Source organism: Pongo pygmaeus, chromosome 1 (genome assembly GCF_028885625.2).
Source record: "Pongo pygmaeus isolate AG05252 chromosome 1, NHGRI_mPonPyg2-v2.0_pri, whole genome shotgun sequence".
Lineage (NCBI taxonomy): Eukaryota > Metazoa > Chordata > Mammalia > Primates > Hominidae > Pongo > Pongo pygmaeus.
This window is the reverse complement of record NC_072373.2, coordinates 42,480,231-42,503,676: the sequence shown is the minus strand read 5'-3', so window position 1 is coordinate 42,503,676 and position 23,446 is coordinate 42,480,231. Positions and strand designations below refer to the sequence as shown.

The following is a 23,446-nucleotide window of genomic DNA, read 5'->3' as shown; positions in this document are numbered from 1 at the left end:
TAGAAACAACCACTGAAGAATAAAATTGTGACTGAATCTGCCAAAGCTAAATAGACTCTCCCCGCTTTTTAGAGGATACTGGCTGTTTGGAATTATTCATGCTACCTGTTCCCATTAGCAGATAGTGGTATGGTGTTTGCTGACCCTAGCTGTCACTCAGTGGCAGGAGCACAGCATTTATTCTTCCTGTTTCAGTTCTTCCTTTTGGGCTGGGGGAGAAGAGCATTGGGTGGGGACCACTGCCCTTGTTACCCAGCTGGCAATGCTGCTGGCTGGCAACATGCTTCCTTGTGAAGCCACTACTTGGAATCCCGTTAGGGGAGCTGGAACTTGAATGTTCTGGTTGGCTGCATTTAGGCATGTTTTCTGGGAGTTTCTGAGCCCAGATTTATGTTCAAAGGCCTAAACCTTTTCCCAGGTGAGTCTCCCTATTAAGGGGCAGGTGGGAGAGGGAAGAGTTCATTAGAAAGTCCCCGACTATTAGTGATTCTCTAGGGGCTTCCTAGGGTCCTTCCTAAGGAGCTCGGGGCATATGGCATCTACAAATGGGCAGCATTGTGTCAATTCTAAGAACAACCTTAATCAGGGAAGTCGAAGGATGGCAAGCTGGGTGGTAGGGTGCAGGAACGTGAAGAGAGAAGGAAGGCTGCTGTCAGATTAGCAGCTCTAGTCTTCAGTTGGTGTTGGAGAGGTGACTCACTGGCCAAACGTGTGCATGCAATGCTCAAATCTTTTCACTTTCCCTGGTGAACACACTGAGGCACCTCCTTCTCCTTGACCACCTGCCTCCCTGTGTCACTGCTCTGATGTCCCATTCTTCACCTGTTTTCCTAGCTCAGCTGCCTCCCAGTCAGAAAGTGAAAACAACATTTCTTCTGGGGCTCCCAGAGTGGGGAGGTTGTTGGTACCCTTTCTCATTTTGGCTGGTGAAGGAGTGAAGGTGGAAACTGTGGTAAGAGCCCCCTGAGATTGCCTGTGTCCAGCCCTGAGAGGCCTGCTGTGGGGAGTGGGGAGTGAAGTGGAACATAAAAGGCCCTGGAGGCTGGGCGTGGTGGCCCACACCTGTAATCCCAGCACTTCAGGAGGCCAAGGGAGGCGATCACTTGAGGCCAGGAGTTCGAAACCAGCCTGGCCAACATGGTGAAAAATACTCTACTAAAAATACAAAAGTTAACCAGGCATGCTGGTGTGCTCCTGTAATCCCAGCTACTCAGGTAGCTGAGGTAGGAGGACTGCTTGAACCCCGGAGGTGGAGGTTGCAGTGAGCCAAGATTGTGCCACTTCACTCCAGCCTGGGTGAGGGAGCGAGAGTCTGTCTCAAAAATAAATAAATAAAAAAAAATAATTTTTTAAAAAAAGAAAGAAAAAGGCCCTGGAAGTGGAAAGTCAGCCATGGTCCAAAAGCTCTCTCAATTCTTCTTTGGGCCTAGTCCCTACACTCCAAAGAGCTTTGATTCTCTGTTACTGAGAGGCAGGGACATATGAGCAAACCTTTTTTGAGGTTACCCAACCATTGTCCTATGTGCTGTTACCTCCACACCCTGGCTAGGGAGAAGCGGAAGGAGGAAGATTTTTGGAGTAGACATCCAAAGTCAATAGGTGGAGTGTCAGGTGACAGGGCCCAGCCCCTCTCATAAGCCACTGGGGTCCTCGTGAAGACTTGCTGTTTCCTTGTTCCTGGTCTGAACCTGGCTCTTGGCCCAAGGCTTGCCTGACACGCAGCGATTGGGATAATAGCCCCTGTAATCCCCTGCAGCCTGTGTTCATCTGAGCCTCAATGTTCCCATCTCTAGAATGGGAGTATGTTTCTTTTTGGTGATGTATACTGTAATTAATTTGTAGTTTTCTGTACTCCACTGGCAGAGGTAGGGAAGGAAAGTGCTGGCCCCATAAAATGTTTAGATTAGTTGCATTTACTAATCAGTCTGATCTTCCCAGGCCAGGCCCTAAAGAAGCCACATTCTGAATTCTTTTTCTTGAACTCTTGTCTGAAATGAAACACAGTATCTTCAGACAAATTAGAGCATTCTGAAAACACCTTTGGACACAGTAGTCCTAGCTTTCTTCCTCTTTTCTAAAGTACTCAAGGTTAGGAAGCCAGAAGTTTGCCACTCGGGGAAAGAAGTAGCCTTTGTTTGACCCTCTATGCTCACAGCAGAACTGGTAGATCTGGATAGAGGTAGCAAGTAAGTGAGCAGTGGGAACAAGGCCAGAGGTGGCAGAGGCAGAACATAGAAGAGTTCAGATCCTATTCAGCAAATGTGTGTCTTTTTGTCATTGTTGTTTGTAGAGATGAGGTCTCACTATGTTGCCCAGGCTGGTCTGAAACTCCTGGCATCAAGTGATCCTCCTGCCTCGGGCTCCCACAGTGCTGGGATTACAGGCATGAGCCACGGTGCCTGGCTTCAATCAACGTCTTTGATGCAATGCATCCAGGAGGCAAACGGTGGTCTTCAGGCTGGGGGCATTGGCACTGGTGATCACCACATGCTTCTAGAGGTGCAGCATGGGGTTCTCTCTTAAGGCTGCCACTTCTCTGCTGCCCACATGGGTTTCAGCTGGCCCCTTAGAGAGTAGGCAGTAGGATGACAGCTCATCATACTGCTGACAGTGAAGGGAGCAGGCTGGCCCGGGAAGGCCAGCACCTGTAAACCAAGCTGTGTCACCGTATGAAAAATGAAGAGCTTGGTGGTGCTGGACCCTGAAAGCAGAGTTTGTTTCTTTCTGAGTAGCATCTCCATTCTCCATTCCACATTAGTCATGCTTTCAGCTCTGGGATATCTGTACCAGGGGAGCACAATCAAATAACCTGTGTCTACTTGGCTGAAGTGCGTTATGGGTCTCTCTGTGGAGGTATCTTCCTCTAGGGTCTGACTGAGGCTGTTATTAAACTGCTTCTTTATGTCTCAGACCACAGTGGGCTATTGGAGGAGAGGAAGAAACCTCCAACTTGTTAGCAGAGAGCTCTCAGAAGTTGGCTTAGAGTCATGCATTTGCCCCGAGTAACCTGAGACAGATGGACATCCCCACAAATAAAGATCTGAGCTCCTTTTATACATATGTCAGCAAGGACCTCAGGGCTGGTGCCTGAATTTTTAGCTCAAGTTCCGGCTCTCTGAACCTTTTTTTTTTTTTTAATGCCTCATTAGGCCAGGGTTGTAATAAACTAGTTAGGGAACTAAAGAGAACCAATTCCTGGAAATGATTATGAAACCTTCCATGCACAAGCCTAAGAAAGAGAGAGAGAGAAAGGGAGAGAGAGGGAGAAAGAGAGAGAGAGAAAGAAAGAAGCAAACCTTTAGAGCTTTACACAGGAAGAGACCTGACCAGATACTCAGACTATACATCCAAGCAAGGGGGAAGGCAGGGGACACAAAGATCGAGAATGCAGCTGTGGAGGTGGGGTGCTTTGCATGAAGTCCCAGTGTGCCCTTTCCTGAGTAGAGTAACTTAACTTATCTGGTCCTCAGTTTTCCCGTCTGTGAAATGGGAATGATCACACCTACCTTACAGAAATGTTACCATAACTGCGTTACACAATGTGAAAACACCTAGGATAGTGCCTGCTGTGCAGAAACACATTAACAAGCAGTAGCAGCATTAATAAGTAACAGGGTAAAGAGAACTGCAGAATTGCTCCCTAACCTGAGAATCTGCTTGATCTTGTGAAAATCAATGGCCTCCCTGCATCCTCGATTAGATTCTAATCCTAAGTTAGAAATCCCCAAGGAGGCTTCCCTGATTCTGGCCTAGAGATAGATGTTTGCCTGCCCCTCATCTCAGTGGTATAGGCATCATGCCAGCCGGAGGTATAAGATGAAAAACAAAAGCACTGACAATACCAAGTGGTGGAGGTGGCCTCCTCTGCCAGTTTGGCCTCTGGCCCTTTAAATCAACCCTCCTGACTACTCCATGGATCAGTTAGTCCATAAAGGAGAGCTGTGAACACTTGGGGCTTCCCCGCTTCTCTCCCTGAAAGTTCTTACTCAGATCTTATCTCTGCCCCCTCCAAACTCTTGGCCCTGGGACTCTAATCTGGCTCTGCCCTAGCCTTTTGAACTCTTACCAGCTCCACCTCTGGTGGAGCTTAACTTTCCCTATAACGGCCTCCCTGCTAGAAACGCTCCTGGCTCTAGCCACGTGGCCAACACTTTTGCTGGGCTGGTTGTCTCCTCCCTCCCCTTCTTCCTCCAAGATGGGGTAGTCAGACAGAACATTCTAGCTGCTGAATTCCACCATGAAAGTATTAGAGCTGTTCGGAGGAAGGAGAGGTCCTGGAGAAAGGTGGTCAGGGAAGCCCCTGAGGAAGAATAGGATCTGATCTCCAGATCTGAGTGGGAACAAGAGAGTCCTGTACAATTTCATGGCTTAATCCAGGGATTGGCATATTCTGGCTCAAGGGCCAAATCCAGCCTCCCTCCTGTTTTGGGAAATAAAGTTTTGTTGGAACACAGCTGCGGTCATTTGTTTCTCGATTGCCTGGCTGCTTTTGTGCTGCAATGGCAGAACTGAGTAGTTGCCATAGAGACAAAGCCTGCAAAGCCTAAAATATTTACCATGTGGCCCTTTACTGAAGAGTTGGCCAACTCCTGGTTTAGTGCATCAGGCTTCTCCAAACAGTGATGTGAGGAACTCTAGCCCCTTGAGACTGCTTCAGTGAAACACAATAATCCAACACATCTGGGAAACACACATAATGTCCCCATCCCAGGTGTGAAAACCCAAGGTGTTTCACAATACACCTTCATATAGCAAAGGCTCCAAAAGATCTTGCATAGAAGAATGTTTGTGGTTTCTCAGCATTGCCAAAACTTCATTAATCTACCAAACCTCCTTTTCCTCAGAACACCTTTTCACATCCTGAGAATCTAGCATTAGAAACAGTCTGGGTGCTGGGCCCATCCCTGCCACAAATGAGAAACAATTCCTGGAAATGATCATGAAACCTTCCATGCACGAGCCTAAGAGAGAGAGAAAGAAGCGAGCCTTTAGAGCTTTACACAGGAAAGGACCTGACCAGATACCTAGATCATAAATCCAAGCAAGGGGCACAGAGATCCAGAACATAGCTGTGGAGGTGGGCTGCTCCGAGTGGCCTTTGCTGAAGTACACACCTTGCAGAGCCTGCTCCCTTATTGGATGAGTGGGATCTGTGATGTCTGTCCTATCTCCGTTACAGGATTATTTGGGGCAGGTCATTGAGAAAGTGAACAGGAAAATAGTCTCGAGGGACGACTGTGGTATCCTTGATTTTTGACAGTGAGTTTTGCTTTGGTACAATGCTCAGCAATGGTGAAGTGAAAAAGGCCCTGAACCAAGGTCACGAGTTCTCTTTGCTAGTCCTCACAGTGCTATAACTAACTGGGTTAACTGGGTGACTTTAAACAAGCGCCCCCCACCTGTACCCTTAACCCTGCTGGGCCTCATGTCCCTGTCTTCTAGAATGAGGGTGTTAGACTAATCTCTAAAGATCTGTTAGCTCTGAAATTCTGCCATTCCATGTAGTTAGATGTGTGCAACTTCCCTACTTATCCAAAACAACAGGTTTCTCTTACAAGCCATGAAACTGGCATCTCCTTGATTTTCCTGGTACAGTGTCTGTGTTCAAAACCAGATATGAGGAGGTATTACTGAAGTATTTCTGTGGTGCTGACAGCTTAGAAGGCAGGACTAAGCCTTCCGGAAATGTCTACCTGGCAATTCTCAACTCGATATTGGTGCCTATCTTTCCTTTCTGCCTCCACCGCTCAGGCTGTTCCATCCAACAATGGAGCCCAGACAGTTTGCCAGCGGATCTGGCAAAAGAAAAGAGTGGATGTGATTCCTGGAAAGGCAGTGGGGCCTAGGGTGGAGCGAAAGTTCCCTGACAGGCATGAGGTGATGTAGTTACAGGGCAGAATCTACATAAAATTCCTCTCTTTTGTCTCCCACCTCACCCCCAAAAACCATTTTCCAGCTTCACCAACAGTCCTCCATATCGAGGATTTATAAGCAGCTGAACAAGAAGGCCTTTATGAAGAAGGCGAGAATCTACTGAAAATACCCTGCTCCTCCATGAATGTAGGAAAATCCCAGAAAATCTTGGCCGGGTCAAAAGGTCTACGGCACAATGAACCTGGGTCCAAATGGGGCGGGATGATGTGAGGAATGTGTGTTTGCCCTTTTGATCTCAGTGTAGAAACCAGCTGCCTGTGGGGTCATCTAGGGGACTCGCAAAAGGAGGGGCAGAAGCCCAGCGGGACCCAGAGTTCTTGCAGAGGAAGGGTGCCTAGAGGCCACTGAGCCCCCAAGTCAGTCAATCAGCCATAGGTATTTATTGGGGTCCTACTGAGTTGGAAGTTCTCTGGGGGACATCATGAACAGATAAAATGCAATTACTGCCCTAAAGGAGCTTAGAATCTACTTGAGAAGGCAAGGCTGGTACACTTAAATATAATTAAATGTGAGTGGGAGGCTGAATGCTAACAGTAGTCAGAAAAGGGGCCCCCAGCAAGGGCTGGGAGTGATGATAGAGGATTTGTCACTTTCCGCACTGATTGGAAGCCTCTTCTATTTTCAAACATTCAGGAATGGAAATTTCATGCTTTTCCTAGGTGACCTCTTCCAGTGTTTCGTACACCGTTCTTGAAGTCTGCTTTGAGTCATCTTGTCACCTTTGGACGTGGATAATACTTGACTTTCTTGGGCCCAAGGACAGCCAGCCTTTCTTCCATGTTGAGTAGCCCCAAGGCAAGATAGAAGAGTTCTGGAGCACCGGCTGCATCAGCTTCTCTTCCCACAGGTGGAGGAAGGATGATGGAAAGAGGCTGGGGTCCTGAAGGCCTTTGACCTTGGTCCTTCTCCCATGGTAACTGAGCAGTTCATCTTTCTGTCCCTCAGGGTCCTGGATTTCTCTCTGGGGCAGTCAGGCTGGCCCCAGCCGGAAGAGAGTCATCCTGGAGCATCTTTCTTTCCACATGGGGCAGCTGGTCTGGTTGGGGGTTCACTTCCAGAAAATGTGTCATCTGAATTAGGGTGACCCTTTCTGCCTCCTGAGCTGCAGAGACACAGAGCAGACTGTGAGGGTTCTGGGTAAGGACAGCACTGACTTTGATTTCCTAAGAACCACTCCCACCCACTGCAAGTTTTCAAGAACTTTCTGACACAGAAGCAATGAAGCCCTAGTTGGCTAGGCTAAGCCAGCCTAGCCCCTGATAGGGCTCGGACTTTGGGGCCTGGGTCTGAGAACCTAAGCCTCCTCCATTTGCTGCCAGAAAATCTCACCCTTTCTTCACTAGGTCTACATATCACAGAGCCCTTACTTTAAGAGTACTTAAACCTGGGCATGTTGCTCTCAGAGAATTTTAGCAGGGCCTTGCAGAAGGGGGAAAATGCGAGGTTTGATCCCAGGTCTGGGCCCTGCACTCCTGCTCTCTTCTGAGAGGGTTGTTTATGAGGCTTATGGTTAACATAGGCATCACAGCCTTTGTAATCCTCCAGGAGCTTCTCCTTATGCTCTGGGGTGCCATTGACACATAAGTACAGAGACAATTTCTAATTTTATTGATTAAAAACCAAGGCAGTTTGGGCAGGGTGGCTCACGCCTGTAATCCCAGCAATTTGGGAGGCCAAGGATCACTTGATGTCAGGAGTTCAACACCATTCTGGCCAACACGGTGAAATCCCATCTCTACTAAAAATACAAAAATTAGCCAGGCATGATGGTACACGCCTGTAGTCCTAGCTACTTGGGAAGCTGAGGCAGGAAAATTGCTTTAATCTGGGAGGTGGAGGTTGTAGTGAGCCGAGATCGCACCATTGCACTCCAGCCTGGATGATAGAGCAAGACTCTGTCTAAAAAAAAAAAAAGAAAGAAAGGAGGAAAGAAAGAAAGAAAGAAAAGAAACCAAGGCCAAGAGTGGTTAAATGGCTCAGCCTAGAATTTAGCCCTTCTACATTGAAAAGTCCTGGCAGGACTCTATCCCTGCCCAGCCCTGAGGGTGTCAGGTGGGAACCAGAACTCTTCTATCTTGCCTTGGGGCTACTCAACTCACAGGTCCTCCTTCTCCGGAGCTTCCTTTGCAATAGAACCAGAGCCATAAGCATAAACAGGGCCAGCATGGTAGAGACAGGAGCCAGGGTCCGAGAGCTGCTTTCATCTTCTGGAAAAGTACTAGAGCGGGGATGGAAAGAGCACAGGAGAGAGGAGTTTGGAGCTGGGCAGAAGATTAAAGACCATTTGCCCACGTCCTCATTTTACAGATGGGGGAACTGAGGCCAAAGCAAATGGGCAGCCCTGGTTCCCATGGCGGGTTAGTGGCAGAGCTGGGACTAGAATCTCTGTCTTCAGTCTTCTAAGCCCAAATCCTTTTCCCTCTTCCACCCGTCTGTGTGTGGGCCCTGCAATGCCTCCCAGTGAGAAAGAGGACTAGGTGGGAGCCAGCGACTCCAGCCTCAGCACTGGGCTCTGCCACAGCCTTTCCTTGTGGCTTCGGTGCATCACCCCCTCTCTCCGGAGTGCCTATTCTTTATCTTTAAAAACAGAAAGTCCTAATGAAGGTTCCAGCCTAAATATTGTCTTTCCATCATTTAGATATCACTTGAAAATCACATGGAAATACTCAGGGAGTGTTCTCACAGCAAGGCCCCTTGAGTGAGGGAGGGCATCTGATGTGTATGTCACTTTCTTGTGGGTACAAAGGGAGAGAAGTGAGCAGAGGGAGAGGGGCCTCCCTTGCATGCCAGGGATGAGGCAGATGTGGGGCCCTCCAACCAGGAGAAGGTGCCTGGGATTACCTCTTCACGGAGGACTCCTTGCCAGGGGGTCTCCAGGGTCCTACTGCTGGGGCCTGGCTCAGTGTTACTTGGGGACCTCTGTCTCCAGTGGCAGCATCTAGGTCCCCTGCAGAGCTTCCTTCCCCAGATGCTGCCTCCATGCTGGTCCACACATCTGCAGTTGGAGTTCCCAAGATCCACACATCTGCAGCAGGAGTTCCCAAGGTCCACATGCCTGCAGCTGGAGTTGTTTCTCCAATGGAGCTCAGAGATTGTTGCTTAGAAACCGGCGTTGCTTGTGGGAAGATTTCCCAGGCCAAAGTTTCTGAGACCAGAGCTGGTGGCCTAATGGTTCCTAGGACCTTTTTGGCTGCATCAAGAGCTATCCGGACCCCCTCTGTGTCCTCCCTTGGCCTATCAGCCTTGGTAGTTGTTATTTCCCTCCTGTCCTTGCTGGCTTTAGCCCTGTTTGTCACCAAGCTTCTGGTGCCCTCCCAAACACCTTCTGTTGTATTGGACATGCTTCTGCTTTTTGAAGCTGGACTCTCTGGAATGGGAGCTGGTGCTTTTGAAGCTGGACTCTCTGGAATGGGAGCTGGTGCTTTGACAGAACCCTCTGCCCAGCTGCCTGTCCCTGGAGTTGCTAGCCTGGTTGCTCCCGGGGTTTCTCTTCCCTCAGCTGAAGCTGTAGTCATGCTGGTTCCTGGAGTTGAAGCAACTGTGTCCCATGCTGTCCCCTGTCCTAAGGTCTGGGTGGTTCCTGGGGTCCATCTGTTGGCCACTGGAGACGCTGTTCCATAGGATCTCATGGTGAGCTCCCCAGCAGCTGGAGTGGCTGTGGGGAGGGTGCTGGAGGGACCTGTGTGGACAGCAGAGGGAGGCCACATGGGAAGGCTGGCAGGCCACCTAATGGATTTGGCAAAGGACACCAGGTTTAAAATGTCTGCTAAGTGGAATGCAACCTCACTAAGAGATGCAGTCTTTGACCAACAGGTTGGATAAAATGAAAAATAGGAAAATTTTTCATTCTCCAGTTTGTGGCAAACATTCTCTCATCTGTGGCAGACACTGACATGTTATACTCCTATTTTCTTCTCCCATGCCCACATATTTTCTATCCAGCTGTCTTGAATCCCCAAGCTGTTTTCTCCAGAGGCCCACCGCCCAGCAGGTATTGCTCTTCAAAAAAGATAAAAGAAACACTCCACTTCTAGCAGAGCAGCCAGTTGCAGCAGGCGGCCGGAGAGCAGCATCTAATAGAATTAACCTGCTTTCAGGCTGCCTCGTGTCATGCTGTCTCCTCTGCCAAGTGGCCTTTCACAGCCTGGATGCCCTTCCTATGCTCTGGGTGCCTGACTTGGGATCAACAACCAGAACCTGCTACAGAGAGCCTAGGCCTGGAAGCTGTCAGATGTTTGCTGAGGGGCTCAGCAAGAGTCTGTGTGAAGGACAGCCCAGTTGCAATTCTTCTGTCCTGCATGTCACACCTCCTCTGCAGTGCTGCCGCTTCTCTGAATGTCTGAACATGCAGCTATCAGGATCCTAAGAAGCCACGTTATCCCATTCTTGGAGTCATCTCCAAATATATATTTTATGACATTTGGGGGACTCGGGTGGGAGAGTGTACATGCATTCACTGGGGAAGTTTTTCCTGAAATCTCCCTTTCTTTAGAAGGCAGCCTTCTTCTGAAATGAAAGCCTACTTCTTAAAGTCTTTGCCTTGCCCCAGCTTTTCATTGTCACTTCCCTAATGTTTCAAGCCCTTCTAGGTCTCTGAGGCTTCTCTCCCACTTTCTCCTTCCTAGAACGTGCTTCACCAAGCTTGGCCCATCAGCCGTCAGCTCATACCTGCAGAGATGGTCAGATTCATGCTTAAGAACAGCATGTTGTTTTCACTTCCAATGCCGCAGAGGTAGCATCCGATGTCATCTGGGGACAGTTGGGACAGCCTCACCACAAACAAGCCTCTTTGTGGAAAGTCTGTGAGGGCCACACGGTCACGATAGCGATGGTGAGTGTAGTGGTTGGTGGACACAATGGTCTGGCAGATCCATCTTGGGGGCCCCAGACGGCACCAGTACTTCCTCTGGTGCCTGTTGACAGATGAGGGGGCATAATGGCACTGGATGGTGACAGCTCCTCCAGGCTCCCCTGACACCAGCCTTGAGCCCTTCAATGCATTTGGAGCTGCAGACAGAGAAGGAAGTCAAAGGAGAGGAAGTGGTGAGCATAGTCACTGTTTGGGGAGCCACGAGCTCTGAACTCTGCCAGAATTAGGGGTCAAGTCAGAAAATACCACTGTGAACATGGAGCAGAATCAATATAAAAATGGCAGAACACAGCCATTGGGAAGTCAGATGTTGTCCCAAGGTATGGAAGATGAAAATGTAATCATAATCTTACCCACCCGGATAAGCTAACACTTATCCTGAGCTATCCTGGTCCATCCAGAGCCTGGGTTCCCCTGTGCTCCAATGCAGATGTTTAAAAAGATGCCATCTAAGCACACATAAGAGGGCTGAGGCAACATCTGACACTCACTCACTCAGTCACTCCTCACTGTAGATTTAGGCAACACAGTCCAAACCATGCCGCCAATGATAACATTAAATGGTAATTTATCATTAAAAGACAAAAATGTTCACAATTATAAACAAGGACCCTTTCAGGACAACAGTGATGATTCCCTGGCAGAAGGGCTCTAGTTTGCATGGAATGTAAAAGAGAGATGCTAAGCAGTAAGAACATATCAGTGTACTTTTCATCTGCAAAAGACGGGGAGCCCTGAAACACAAGAAACCCGTTCTGCTTGGTGGGTACCTGTCTGGACCAGTGGTTGCAAAATTTTTCACACTAGTCACTTTTCCATAGAAACAGAAACAATCAAATGCCACCATGTAAGCACAGATGAGCAGTACTGTGAATATGTCTGCTTGGCAACAGACATAAGGACAATTCGTAGTTGAACCACATATGTGACCAGCTTCCTGGATGATTTAGATGTGATGGGGTACAAGCAGCAACAAAGTTTATTCTTTCTCTCACTGCCTCTTTATACCTTCTCCGTGGACATCTCTGATCCTTGCTGAAATCTCAGGCATAGTCTCATGTATAGTAGCTTTCTTTCATAATTTCTCATGGATAATAAAAAGCCCCGCCTAGTCTAAACGTATACATCCAGTCCAGTCCAGTGAAAGATCACAACTCCAATCTCTTGCCCAGTCAAAACCCTTTCCTTTCTCCAGCTGGGCTTGGAGTCTGTCATGGAGGAGTGGGGCATGGTTGGGGTCTCTTGCTTTGCTCTACCCCTTCTCCTGTTCAAAGCTTCTGTTTGGGGGTCCCTCCAGGGTTGGGCAGAGTGGGGAGAGGAGAGGTGAATGAGACGGTTGTGATCTGCCTTTGGTGCTTTCTGGGCATGGCAGATGACCGAGGCTGCCTCTTTTTTGCCTACCGGATGTATTTTTAGCATATATGGCTGTCGTTCTCTCCTTATGAGAATTGCATGTTCTTCTGCTGGCCGTTAGTGGCCACCACCCACAAGCCTATGACTTCTGGCTATCTGCCCTGCTCTGTGGTCATAGTCCCCTCTGGGTGGCCCTCTAGGTGGAGGCCCTGCATTTAACACAGGAAGTACACCTGTGTCCTGCCGTCAGAAGAAACCTGGGACAAAGGGCAAGCTTGTTGAGTGGCTTTCTGGAAGTTCCTTCTCTTACTTAGCTTAAAGTGAGGAGAAAGTGATGTCTCCTGTCCCCTGGGACAAGTGGAGGGGACCACAACACAGGGACATCTCTCCGACACAGCCCTCGCAGTGAGCTCTGCAGCCACTGATGATTCTCTCCCTCCCTCATTTGGCCTGGACAGCTTCCCTCGGGGCTGTTGCTGGGACCAGCTCTATGGTGTCTTTCTACAGCCCTGTACACGTGGTTCGACATCTTGCGGTAGGATGTGGATGCCTGGCACCTATCAGTTTGTTCTGTCTTTAGGACCTCTGAACCCCAGAAAGTTCAGTTTAATATCCTTGATTTGGTTTGGATGTTTGTCCCCTCCAAATCTCATGCTGAAATGTGATTCCCAGTGTTGAGGGTGGGGCCTGGTGGGAGGTTATTGGGTCGTGGGGGAGGATCTGTCATGAATGGTTTAGCACCATCCCCTTGGTGCTAAATGAGTTATTTCTCAGTTCACATGAGATCTGGGGCCTCCCCCGACCCCTTCTCTTGTTCCCTCTCACGCCATGTGCTGTGCTGCTCCTGTTGTGCCTCCCCTATGAGCAAACGCTCCCTAAAGCCTCACCAGAAGTCAAGCAGATACTGGCACCATGCTTAATGTACAGCCTGCAGAACCATGAGCAAAATTACACTTCTTTTCTTTATAAATTACCCAGTCTCAGGTATTTCTTTTTGGCACCGTAAAAATGGCCTAATATAATCCTATTGCCAGGAAGAGTTAAGCAGTTTGTGGGTGCCACAGCAAAATGAAAATGCAGGACTTCTTGTTCAAAAGTTATTAAGAATTTCAGCATGGCAACAGCAGAGCATGAAGCCAAGTACCTACTGAGTATGGGGTCCTGTGTGACTGCACAGGCCCAGGAAACCTACCCTGCCTATTATGTGTGTATTCAGGTCTAATTGCTGGAACAGTAGAGGTCATAAATGTTATGGCTGTACTGATACTCACTGTATGTTTCATTAAACAACACACCCCAAACGATGCCACTAATGGGAAAGTTAAATTACCATTTAAATTTACCAAGTTGTGAATATTTGCAATATTCACAATTACAAACAAAGACCATTTCAGGACAATAGTGATGATGCCTTGATAAAGTGTGCATACCCCAGATTTCAGGAATTCCCCTGATCTGTATGTGGCACATTTGAGAGGAGCACGGTTCCACTAATCAGCAGGATGGGGTGGTCTGACTTCACAGTAGAAAGCTGATTAAGAGTCCTTAATCAACCCTTGCAAATACACGTAATTTTTTATTAATACCAAAGTTAAGAACCAATACCTTAAGGATTCATTTGATAGATCACTGATCAGTAGCTCTTTGTTATATATAATTATTAAGGTTTGGGAAATTTTATATTAACTACCGTAAGAATTCAAGACCAGGCCAGCATTTTAGGGTAAATGTGTGCCCACCTGGGGGCCCTGATGCCAACTCTCTGCCCATCCATGGAGGTGGGTGCCCTGGCTGTCATCCCCTCATTGTTACTCAGCAATTGTCTATTGCTATGGCTTCCATTAGGAGAGGCTAGGGCTGCCTATAGCTGTAGGGAGCCTGACTTGGTCTGAGAGAACCTGAGAGGTCTGAGGTCCATGGTCAAACAAAGGGAGAGTAGGGGTTGTACCTGCAAAGGAGCTCTCCTCCCGCCAGCAAAGGGGCGAGGAAGACGTGAGTGTTCCCATGGCCCGGAGATGGGTCCTGGAGGGGAGAGAGCCCTCCCACAGCCATCTCGGATGGGGTCTTTTTTGTGGAAGGGCGAAAGAAGAACCTGCAGCAAAGGGAGGAGATGGGTCATCAGGAGGCCATCCATGTGTCCACAAAGGCACCCACAGAGGAAGAAGCAAACAGCCAGTTCCAAACCCCTGCCAGGCCAGATAGCTCCAGGCCATCCATCAAGTAAGAGCTGCCTGCCCTCCTGCAGCTTCTCCCTCCCACTGCTACCACCTTGCTGGGGTCTCAAGCAGCAGCTGCCTAGATGGGGAGGAGAGAGGGGTGGAGGAGAGGGAAGGCAGCAACCACACCCCCTTTCTGGACTGCAGGCCTTGAGGAGAAGAGGGAGTATACCTTTAAATGAAGATTAAATTGCTGACCAAAGTATTTAACTGGAAACTTCAAATGATCAGATTTAGAATGTTTGAGACTTAAAGCAATTAATGTAGGACATTACTTAGCAGAAAAATCATGGGCCTGCCTGAGTTGTCATTTACTGAAAAATTTTAAAAGGGACAGAAGGAGATTAAAGAGGTGGTGTGATTTTATCACGCAGAGTGCTTACTCAAATATTGGCTACATTTTTTGTTTTTGTTTTTGTTTTGAGATGGAGTCTCGCTCTGTTGCCCAGGCTGGAGTGCAGTGGCGCAATCTCAGCTCACTGCAACCTCTGCCTCCAGGGTTCAAGCGATTCTTCTGTCTCAGCCTCCCAAGTAGCTGGAACTACAGGTGCGTGCCACCAGGCCTGGCTAATTTTTGTATTTTTAGTAGAGACAGGGTTTCACCATGTTGCTCTGGCTGGTCTCGAACTCATGACCTTGTGATCTGCCTGCCTCGGCCTCCCAAAGTGCTGGGAGTACAGGTGTGAGCCAATGCGTCCGACCTTATTGGCTACCTTTGATTCATTAAAACTCTGATTTGTTTTTAAGCCAGTTGTTCATCCTTTTTTTGGTATTATGATGGAATTCCCATTCATTCATTAATTTATTCAGTCATTATTTATTAAGCATCTACTTGGGACTAGATTCGAGGTACTGGGTACTCTTGGCGCATACTCACTATATTCCTCAATGGTTCCCTATTACCATCAAAATAAAATCTACTACAGCGTGGAGATGGAGCCATTTGTCATCTGAGCATGGTTTATACCTGGACAGTTTTACCATACCAGCCTGTGAGGACTTTTAGGGGAGCCTGGAAGACTCAGGTCTGGTTTTGTAAGCCCTGAACCTGGGCTGGGTTTGGGACTCACCTTGTAGCAGGCATAGTATGAGGAAGAGGGGCATTTTCCATCCTGCCCTCCTGTTGGCAACCTGCAAAAAACATTCTAAATGAAAAGAGGCCTGAGAGAAGCTGGGTGAGGGTGGTGGGACTTGAGAGAACAAGCATCTTCTCGCTTTGGGATCTCGATTCGCTCGGCGCAGGGGCTGGGTTGCAGATATCTGAGAGTAAGACAAGCACTTCCCTCCCGGAGAAAGCATGACTTTATCCTCACACTCCTAAGCATGCACATTTTGGTCACGTCCACGAGGCCAAAATGTCCCTTACCCTTGAGGGTTCTGTGTTCAGAAGAGGTGAAACTCCCTCTGTAGGATTCTAGCCTGGGCACCCACTTGCCAGCCTGGAGCTCTGAGTTTGTGGGGAGCACCGTGTAGTGGAAAGGCCATGTTTGAAGTCCAAACTCTAGTTGGAATTGTGGGACCTTGGAAGGTTAGCCTCAGGGATTTGATTCCTCTTCAGGAGAATGAAGGAATCTGCATGGGGTTGTTGTGACACAACTTACGTGAGATTGTGGTAAAGTGCCAGCAATGAGCCTGGAGTAGTCCACTTCTGTTCCTCTCCTCACCACTTCCTGTTTGCAGAAGGGGAATTGGTTTTTTCAAGGGAAGATTTCTGTTTCACTGTTAGTATGCCTCTGGTTAGTAACAAGGAGTTAAAAATTAAATCTCAGACCAAGTAGCTCTCTGCACTAGGGTGCTATTCTGTTTCTTCTCCACAACTTCTAGAAAGCCCTCTCTGTCCCCCCATCCACACTGACCTTCACCCCATTCTGGTCTCTCCCACTGGCCTGGGGAGTTTCCAGAGGGGACGGCTTTGTATTTCATCCCTCCACCATCATGCTCTGAAAGGGGATCTAGCACATTGTAGATGTGAAATGCACAGCTATTGTGAACAGTAACCCTCCTCTCTTAATGGACATCACACTGATCACTACTCAATGGTCTTTTACCGCTTGCTGATGAAAAAGACAGAGATTGTGGCCGGGCGCAGGGGCTCATGCCTGTAATCCCAGCACTTTGGGAGGCCGAGGCGGGGTGGATCACGAGGTTAGGAGTTCAAGACCAGCCTGACCAACATGGTGAAACCCCATCTTTACTAAAAATACAAAAATTAGCCTGATGTGGTGGCACGTGCCTGTAATCTCAGCTACTGAGGAGACTGAGGCAGTAGAATTGCTTGAACCCAGAAGGCAGAGGTTGCAGTGAGCCCGTGCCACTGCACTCCCTCTTGGGTGACAGAGCAAGACTCTGTCTCAACAACAACAACAACAAAAAAGCAGAGATTGTACACTATACTTCTCTTGTATTCCCCAGAGGGTATTCATGGATGCCTTTTGATGGATTAAAAATCTACTCTTTGAATCTGTCTATTGCTTCTGTTTCTGGAACCTATAGATTTTTTAAAAAGCAAACTAAAGTTAGCCATTGAGTTTTTCTTTCTACTCTAATACGTTCCTCACTACTGTTAAGGACAGGCGCTAACAGTTAATGGTTTGGCCCATAGGCAGAAACCCCCTCACTCCCCAAACAGTTTAAGCCATGCAAAACCACTGGCCAGTTTGGGACACAGGCTGTGCAGGAGGGAATCACAAAGAGGAAAAGAGGGAATAGGGGAAAAGAGAAGGCAGAGGAAGTAGGAGAACAGGGAGAGAAAAGGAGAGGTAGGAGGTGAAAGAAGGGAAAAGGGAAGAGAGAAGACAAAAGAAGAGAAGAGAGTCCATGGGGTGGCCCTGAGCTTGTTTTCCTGCAACTAGACTTGGCAAGTTGTCCCCTCAGCTTGGCTCTGCCCAGGTCTCTCCACTAAGGCCTTTCCTTGCTCTATCCAGTTTGAGCCCCAAGAATGGCCAGATCTTTAAAAGTCCATAGGCTCTTTATGCATCTTTCTGTGCCTTCCCTCTAGCAAGTCCCCTAGCTTGGGCACTGCGATGGCAGTCTCAGACCTTTCCCTGCCTGACAAAGCTTCCTGTCACCACCTGGAGACTCTCCCAGGGTGTTCCTGCACCTAACTCATAATTTGATTAATATTCACCAAGTCCTGGCTGATTCTGGGGCTGGCACCTAGACTCCCCCGGATGAATTTTTCTAAAGCACTAAGTGCTGATGCAGCACATGTTGGGGCCAAAGTCTCTGCATCATACCATCCAGTTCCTCTGAAGTCACCGGTGCAGCAATCTCTGGACTTCAGGAAGAAAAGCTGGCTCCGTGGGGCAATGAGGAAGCAGGAGTATGAGATAAAATGTTTCCAGGGAATTATCAGCTTTGATTGGAGGCTGGAAGGATAATATTCAACGGAATGTCTCCAAGTCACCCTCTCTGCCAATGACCTTCAGAAATCCTTTCTCCAGGAGACAGGGGGCCATAATTCAGTAGCCTGGGGCCACAGGCTTCTGTTACTGCACACTGCATTTTAGGGGATGAGACCACATGAGGGGACTCTCTTGTCCCTCTAGTCCTGCTGGGAAGTGCATGCACCTCACCTCAGCTTCAGCACAGGCTGCTGCATGACTTCCCAGATGCCTACTGGCCCTCCGAGCCCCAGTTCACTCCTATCCCCTCCCCACATCCCCTGGGCAGCAGATAAGAAGGGAAGGAGTCAGTGTGGTATAGAGGAGAGAGCACAGAACCAGGACTGAGGAGGGGCTGCAGCAGCCTCAGGTTGCTGCAATAACTTGGCCAATGTTGTGTTCCTCTCCTCTAAAAAAGAAGAGCTTTGACTGCATGTTCTCTGTGTTTCTTCTCTTTCTAACGTTTTTTTGGTTCTAAATTACCCAGGATTTCTAAGGAACCATGCACTCTGGTGGGTGTGAGCAGAATAATAGGGAGCTGAGAGGGAGCCCCTATGTTCTGGACTCTAGAACCCTTACCTGGCCTCCTGGGAAGGAGCCCACCTGCTCTGGGAAGGGCACTGAGGAGCATGTGTGACAGCTATGGCTGCAGTTCACCCCCCACATTCAGAGGCAAGTTCCCAACCTCCAGGAGAAAGCCTCATTTCACCTTTTGTTCTCCGGGCTTCACTGTGGCCTCTCCATCCATCTCAGTCCAGAAACAAGATCCAGGTGGACTTTTCTTCTCCTTATGAGATGCAGGTGTTTGGACGTCTTCTAGTTGCTCTTCTTTAAACCTGGAGGCTGAGAAGTCAAGGTGGTATTTTGGAAAGCAGCTGGAGCTAGCAACGGAAGGTCGGGGTGCAAGGCGTAGCTCTGCCACTCACCTCAAGTGGCTTCCCTTTGGATTTTATTATTTATAAGAGGAAACCAGTCCTAATCCCTTGTCGTTCTTACTGTCACTTATTCCTGAAGAACTTTTCCAGGGGTGGTAACAGTAGCTTCAAGAAAGAAAACACTGGTCCATGTCCTTCCTCCTCTTGTGCCCCCTTCAGGGGTCTCAGACTATTTAGGGTGCCCCAGCTTACCAGCCCATTCAGGAATCTCCCAGACAAGTGATGCAACAACTTGGGCAGGAGGGCAGGGAAAATTCAAAATTCAGGAGAGGAATTCCCCTGCCATTTGGCTGGCAGCTGGTGCCCTCCAGCTGACCTGGCCCCTCCAACTCTCATAGAGAAGAACTTTGGGCAGCTTGGGTCTCTGACTTCAGAGTTGCATGAGCTGGTGGTTACTAATTCACATCCCTGACAAAGCATAATACAGTAAATGAGACGATCTTCATGGAAAGAGGACACTGAGAAGTGTGGCTTACCCAAATAGATGACACACTTGAAAAATACCCCAATATTTCCCTTTGGAAAATAGTTTATGGGTTTTTTTTTCCTTGTAAAAGATGTGATCTTCCAATCTCTGTTGGTCTCAAACTGACATTAAAATGACTTGTACAGCTGAAGCACTCAACAATGAATGGGCACAAGGGGATGGGGGGTGCTGCAAGCTGTAATTAGGGACCTTCACTAGGACTCCTGATAGATATGATAATATGGCACCTCTGAGCCAATTAGAAAGGGCAACTCTTCCTTAAGAATAAATTCAGTTGGTATATTGTTGTGTAATTTGCCGTAGCCATAGATGGCAGCATGTATTCTCCATGCATTTCCCCTTCCAAATTTGAAGGCAGGTTGAGGGTAGAAATTGAGTCATTGAAAGCAATAGAAGAGGAAGAGAAACAACTCTATGGGGTACTTGGAGTTTGGCTGTGACAGGACAATTGTGCATAGTGTGTGCTGGTAACTGTGTGCAGAGCTGTGTGTGCTGCTCTCCCAGCACTTGGTCAGCAGCTTCCAGTGCTAGAGCTCCAGATCTTCACCTCCATCTATAGCCTCTCATATTAGTTAAAATACATCTACAATGTGAATGGTATCTCCTTAGTAATGACGCTCTTGAGCAGTGCACAACCTGAAGAACTGTATACAGTGGCCTTGCCTTCCGAGACTGGTTTCTAGAAATGAGTGACCTTCATGTAGGTGGTAGAGAGGTATCTAATGACTGGCTAGATTCTCCCCTTCCCCTCCTCCTGGAGCAGTATAGTGTCATGTTTGATCACATAGACTCTGGAGTCAGACTCCCCCCTCCTCTCAGTTAAGATCTCAGTTCTACTTTTCACTGGGAAAATGACATGGATCGGGTTACTTTTTCTCTTTAAACCTAGTTTTCCTAATCTGTTAAACAGGAGAAAATAGCACCTATCTCATAAAGTTATTATGTGGATCAAATGTGATAATCCATATAATTCAAAGTTCTTAGCATGCAGTTAATTTTCATTAAACATTAGCTGAGAATATTATTAGCTTGGCTTGTAGCAAAGGAAGCAGGTGTTTTATCATGATCGAACTCTCAAAAAAAAATCCCTTCGACGGTTTTCATCTATTCAAGGGTCCCCTCCCTCCCTCCCTCCCTCCCTTCCTTTTCCTTTCCATTATTTTGGCATTTGAAAGATAAAAAATTCATCAATTTGTCTAGGGACACTTCTGAATTAAATTTATATTCTTAAGTAAACATTTGTCAAATTTTTACCATTTTGTAAATGTTGCTGCCATTTGCATCCTTAAGGTCATATTTTTCTGTTTTATCTACTTCTGAACACTTTGAAGAATTTTTGATTACAGAAACCAAAAATTATAGTAAAGTACAATTAATTGTAATGCACTGGTCCAGTTTCCAGAGCACTTTCTCAGAGCCATGATGTCCCTCTCTGAAGCTTTATGGAGGAGAAAACTCCATACTGGCTGCTTCTCTTGGGGGTACAATTGAATTTTCTTATCCAGCACAAAGCCCCAGGGGTTCCTTTACATATATATATGACACTATAACCTTCTGATTTTAGGCTCTAGACTCTGGAATCAGGCTTTGACCAGACATCAAATCTGGAAGAGCTTTGTCCATTCCCTGTCCTCCAGCTCCCATCTCCAATCCCCCAGTTAGCACATGACGTTGTTTGTTAAACATACACACATGAGAGTAAAAACCAGCAAACAGAAAGCTAACCCAAGAAAGCTACTTGTGCTGTAAAACAATCCATATGGATCTCTTTCTTCTCCAAAATGTGCTTTCTAATGTGTAATGAAGAGCAGTGGACAGAGGTACTTTAGGTTCCCACGTGGCTCACCCAATCCTGTCCCTTTCCTTGGTAGTCAAGACTTATCTTCCTCCTTATATGCTGTGGTAGCTTTCTGCTCACTGTACCCACTTTGTAAGATTTTTATACCCTTGTTGTCTGCTGGAAAGTCACATTGTCCCTCCTAGCTCAGGTAGAATACCAAGTATTGAAGAAAACATTATTTAAAAACATCTGCCTTCGTACAAGTTCTTGATTACTTACTTAGAAATTCACAAAGGAAGGTGAACTATGAGACTTGTCACTCCTCCAAATGACAACGGAAGAAAGTATTTGTATAGCACAAATAATCATTTTATAATGGCATTTAGCAAGCTTTTATAACCTCAACCACCATTTACCCGATAGCAAAGCTTGCAGTTCAAAAATATTCAACCCCTAAACACAGGAGGCTTTCCAAAGGCAGTTAGTTGAGTGCTGAGACAGTTTAAGTTCATGTACAGACTGTTGGCAAAAGCACAGAGTAAAGAATCCCAGGAGATTATTTCATAGATGGGAGCACATTAGCCTAAGACTTTAGCTCTAGCTCATTCTAGAATGTTCGTATGAATTGCTGTTGGAAAACATGATCAGCACCTCTTAGCATAATCTTTCTGGAGTGACTTGAGTCGGGAAATGGAAATGAATGTGTTTCTTACTGGTTAAGATTATTTGGTTAGGATGCTATCTTGAATACACATTCTTCTGTGATAATGAATCTCTGGTCCTTGAAGGATGGAAGGGGCCCCAAAAAAGTTAACTTGCCACTAAGGAGGCTATTGGTCTCTGTGTCCTCGAAGAATGGTGCTATTTGCAGGGGCTCGGTGTTCATCTCTGTTGTTGGTAGGTTGAATGTTTGATAGCAACAGTAACTAACTCAGCGTTGATTAGTGGGAGCCTATACTGCTTGCTGGGCCCATGCATAGCCTCTATCCTTCTGACTGTGCACCTTCCTTAATGTGTCCACTGCATTAGCACCAGGGTGGCTGATGGCTGAAGCTGGCTGATGTCAGAAGGCCAAGCCATTCTGTCAACTTGGCAGTTAGTGGTTCTTCCATGGTGGCTTCTCTCTGCTGAGCTTTAGCACATGATACAAAGATCTTCACACTTCCTGCCTGCTCCCTTGTCCCTCCATGTTCCACTACCCCCACCTTTCACTCTGTATGTATTCTAACATCAGGCCATTTTTCCTTTCACACAAAATAGATGACCAGGTGCACTGTCCAAGCTCTGTCCCTTGGATGGACTTTCTCCTGACTCTGTCTTTTAAGATCATTCCTTGTAGTACACCTGCTATCCACTTTCGACTTGAACCAAACCAACTCATCTATAAACCAAGCTTGGGTTTTTCACCTGTCTGCCATTAGCTACCAAGTATGCTCTTTTGTGGCCCCTTATGAGCCCGGGGAGGGGCACTTGTGCAACAGTGGTAGTTATTATGAGGGTCTGGGCTGCCTGCTTATGCAGCTTGCTGTGCTTTCAGGTCCTTGTGCTTGATCCCAGCTAAAGCACTTATAAGTCATGATGAATTGCCTGACCTTATGACTTGGTGGGTATAATAACTCTTAGCTCATGATGGGTAGTTCCAGATGCATACTCATTTGGTATCCTGTGTTCAGGTACTGTGTCTCAACTAGGACTCAGTATCACACCAGGAGTTGTTTTTCAAAAGGCACGTGATGCTCTCCTGCAGATGCCATGGCCTTGCAAAAGAGTCTTAGGGGACCACGTGACTAGGTAGTGATTATTCCACTAGGGCTTGCCATAAGCTCTGCACAGCATCTTTTCCCACCACCTAGACCTCTAACACTAGTGAGTGCAGGGCTGCTTACAGCTAAGCCTGGGCCTGCTGCAGAGGCTTTTCCTGCTCTGGGCCCCACTCAAAGGTAGAAGCCTTTCATACCGCTAGGTGTATAGGCCAGAGCAGTATTTCCAGCTGTGGAATATGCTGTCTCCAGAACCAAAGAGGACTATCAGATGTGTTGTTTCCTTCACTGTGGTAGGAGGTACAAGATGTAATACCTTGTCTTTTACTTTGGATGGGGTTTCTTGGCAGGATCTTTATCACTGGACTCCTAAAAATATTACCATGTGACAGGTCCCTGAGTCTTCATAGGTTCGCCTCCATCCTCTGATCCACATGTCTTACGAAGGCCTCCAAAATATAGCCACTTCTTGTTCATGTGGCCTGACTAGCATGAGAGCATCAAATAATGGGTCAAGGTGACATTTTTTAGGATATCTAGATGATGTTGATTCCTTTGGACTATATTATGACAGAGGACAGGGAAGTTAACATAACCCTGGGGCAAAACTATAAATACGTATTGTTATTCACCTGTATAGATGCAGCTGGTTTCTAACTCTCTTCTCTGAAGGGAATAGCAAAGAATGCATTCACCAAATCAAGGCTGCATGCCATGTACCTGAGGCT

General features: G+C 47.4%; 1 protein-coding gene across 2 annotated transcripts in view; it reads right to left on the bottom strand.

The window, feature by feature from the left end:
• Positions 1-6,298: 6,298 nt before the first annotated feature.
• The window catches only part of FCAMR (Fc alpha and mu receptor), a 28,195-nt gene continuing 11,047 nt past the window's right edge, over positions 6,299-23,446 (bottom strand). Inside the window, exons 1-9 of one of the 2 annotated variants that reach the window (XM_054477591.1) lie at positions 18,683-18,731; positions 18,466-18,599; positions 15,975-16,043; positions 15,444-15,504; positions 14,106-14,249; positions 10,603-10,941; positions 8,776-9,613; positions 8,034-8,152; positions 6,318-7,036 (exon numbers count right to left, since the gene is read on the bottom strand). In XM_054477591.1, coding sequence (XP_054333566.1) covers positions 6,876-7,036; positions 8,034-8,152; positions 8,776-9,613; positions 10,603-10,941; positions 14,106-14,249; positions 15,444-15,504; positions 15,975-16,043; positions 18,466-18,504 — 1,770 coding nt within the window. In that variant the 5' untranslated portion in view covers positions 18,505-18,599; positions 18,683-18,731 and the 3' untranslated portion in view covers positions 6,318-6,875. Of the gene's footprint in view, positions 7,037-8,033; positions 8,153-8,775; positions 9,614-10,602; positions 10,942-14,105; positions 14,250-15,443; positions 15,505-15,974; positions 16,044-18,465; positions 18,600-18,682; positions 18,732-23,446 lie in introns of those variants that run through there. The other variant, XM_054477497.1, reaches the window with a different exon arrangement.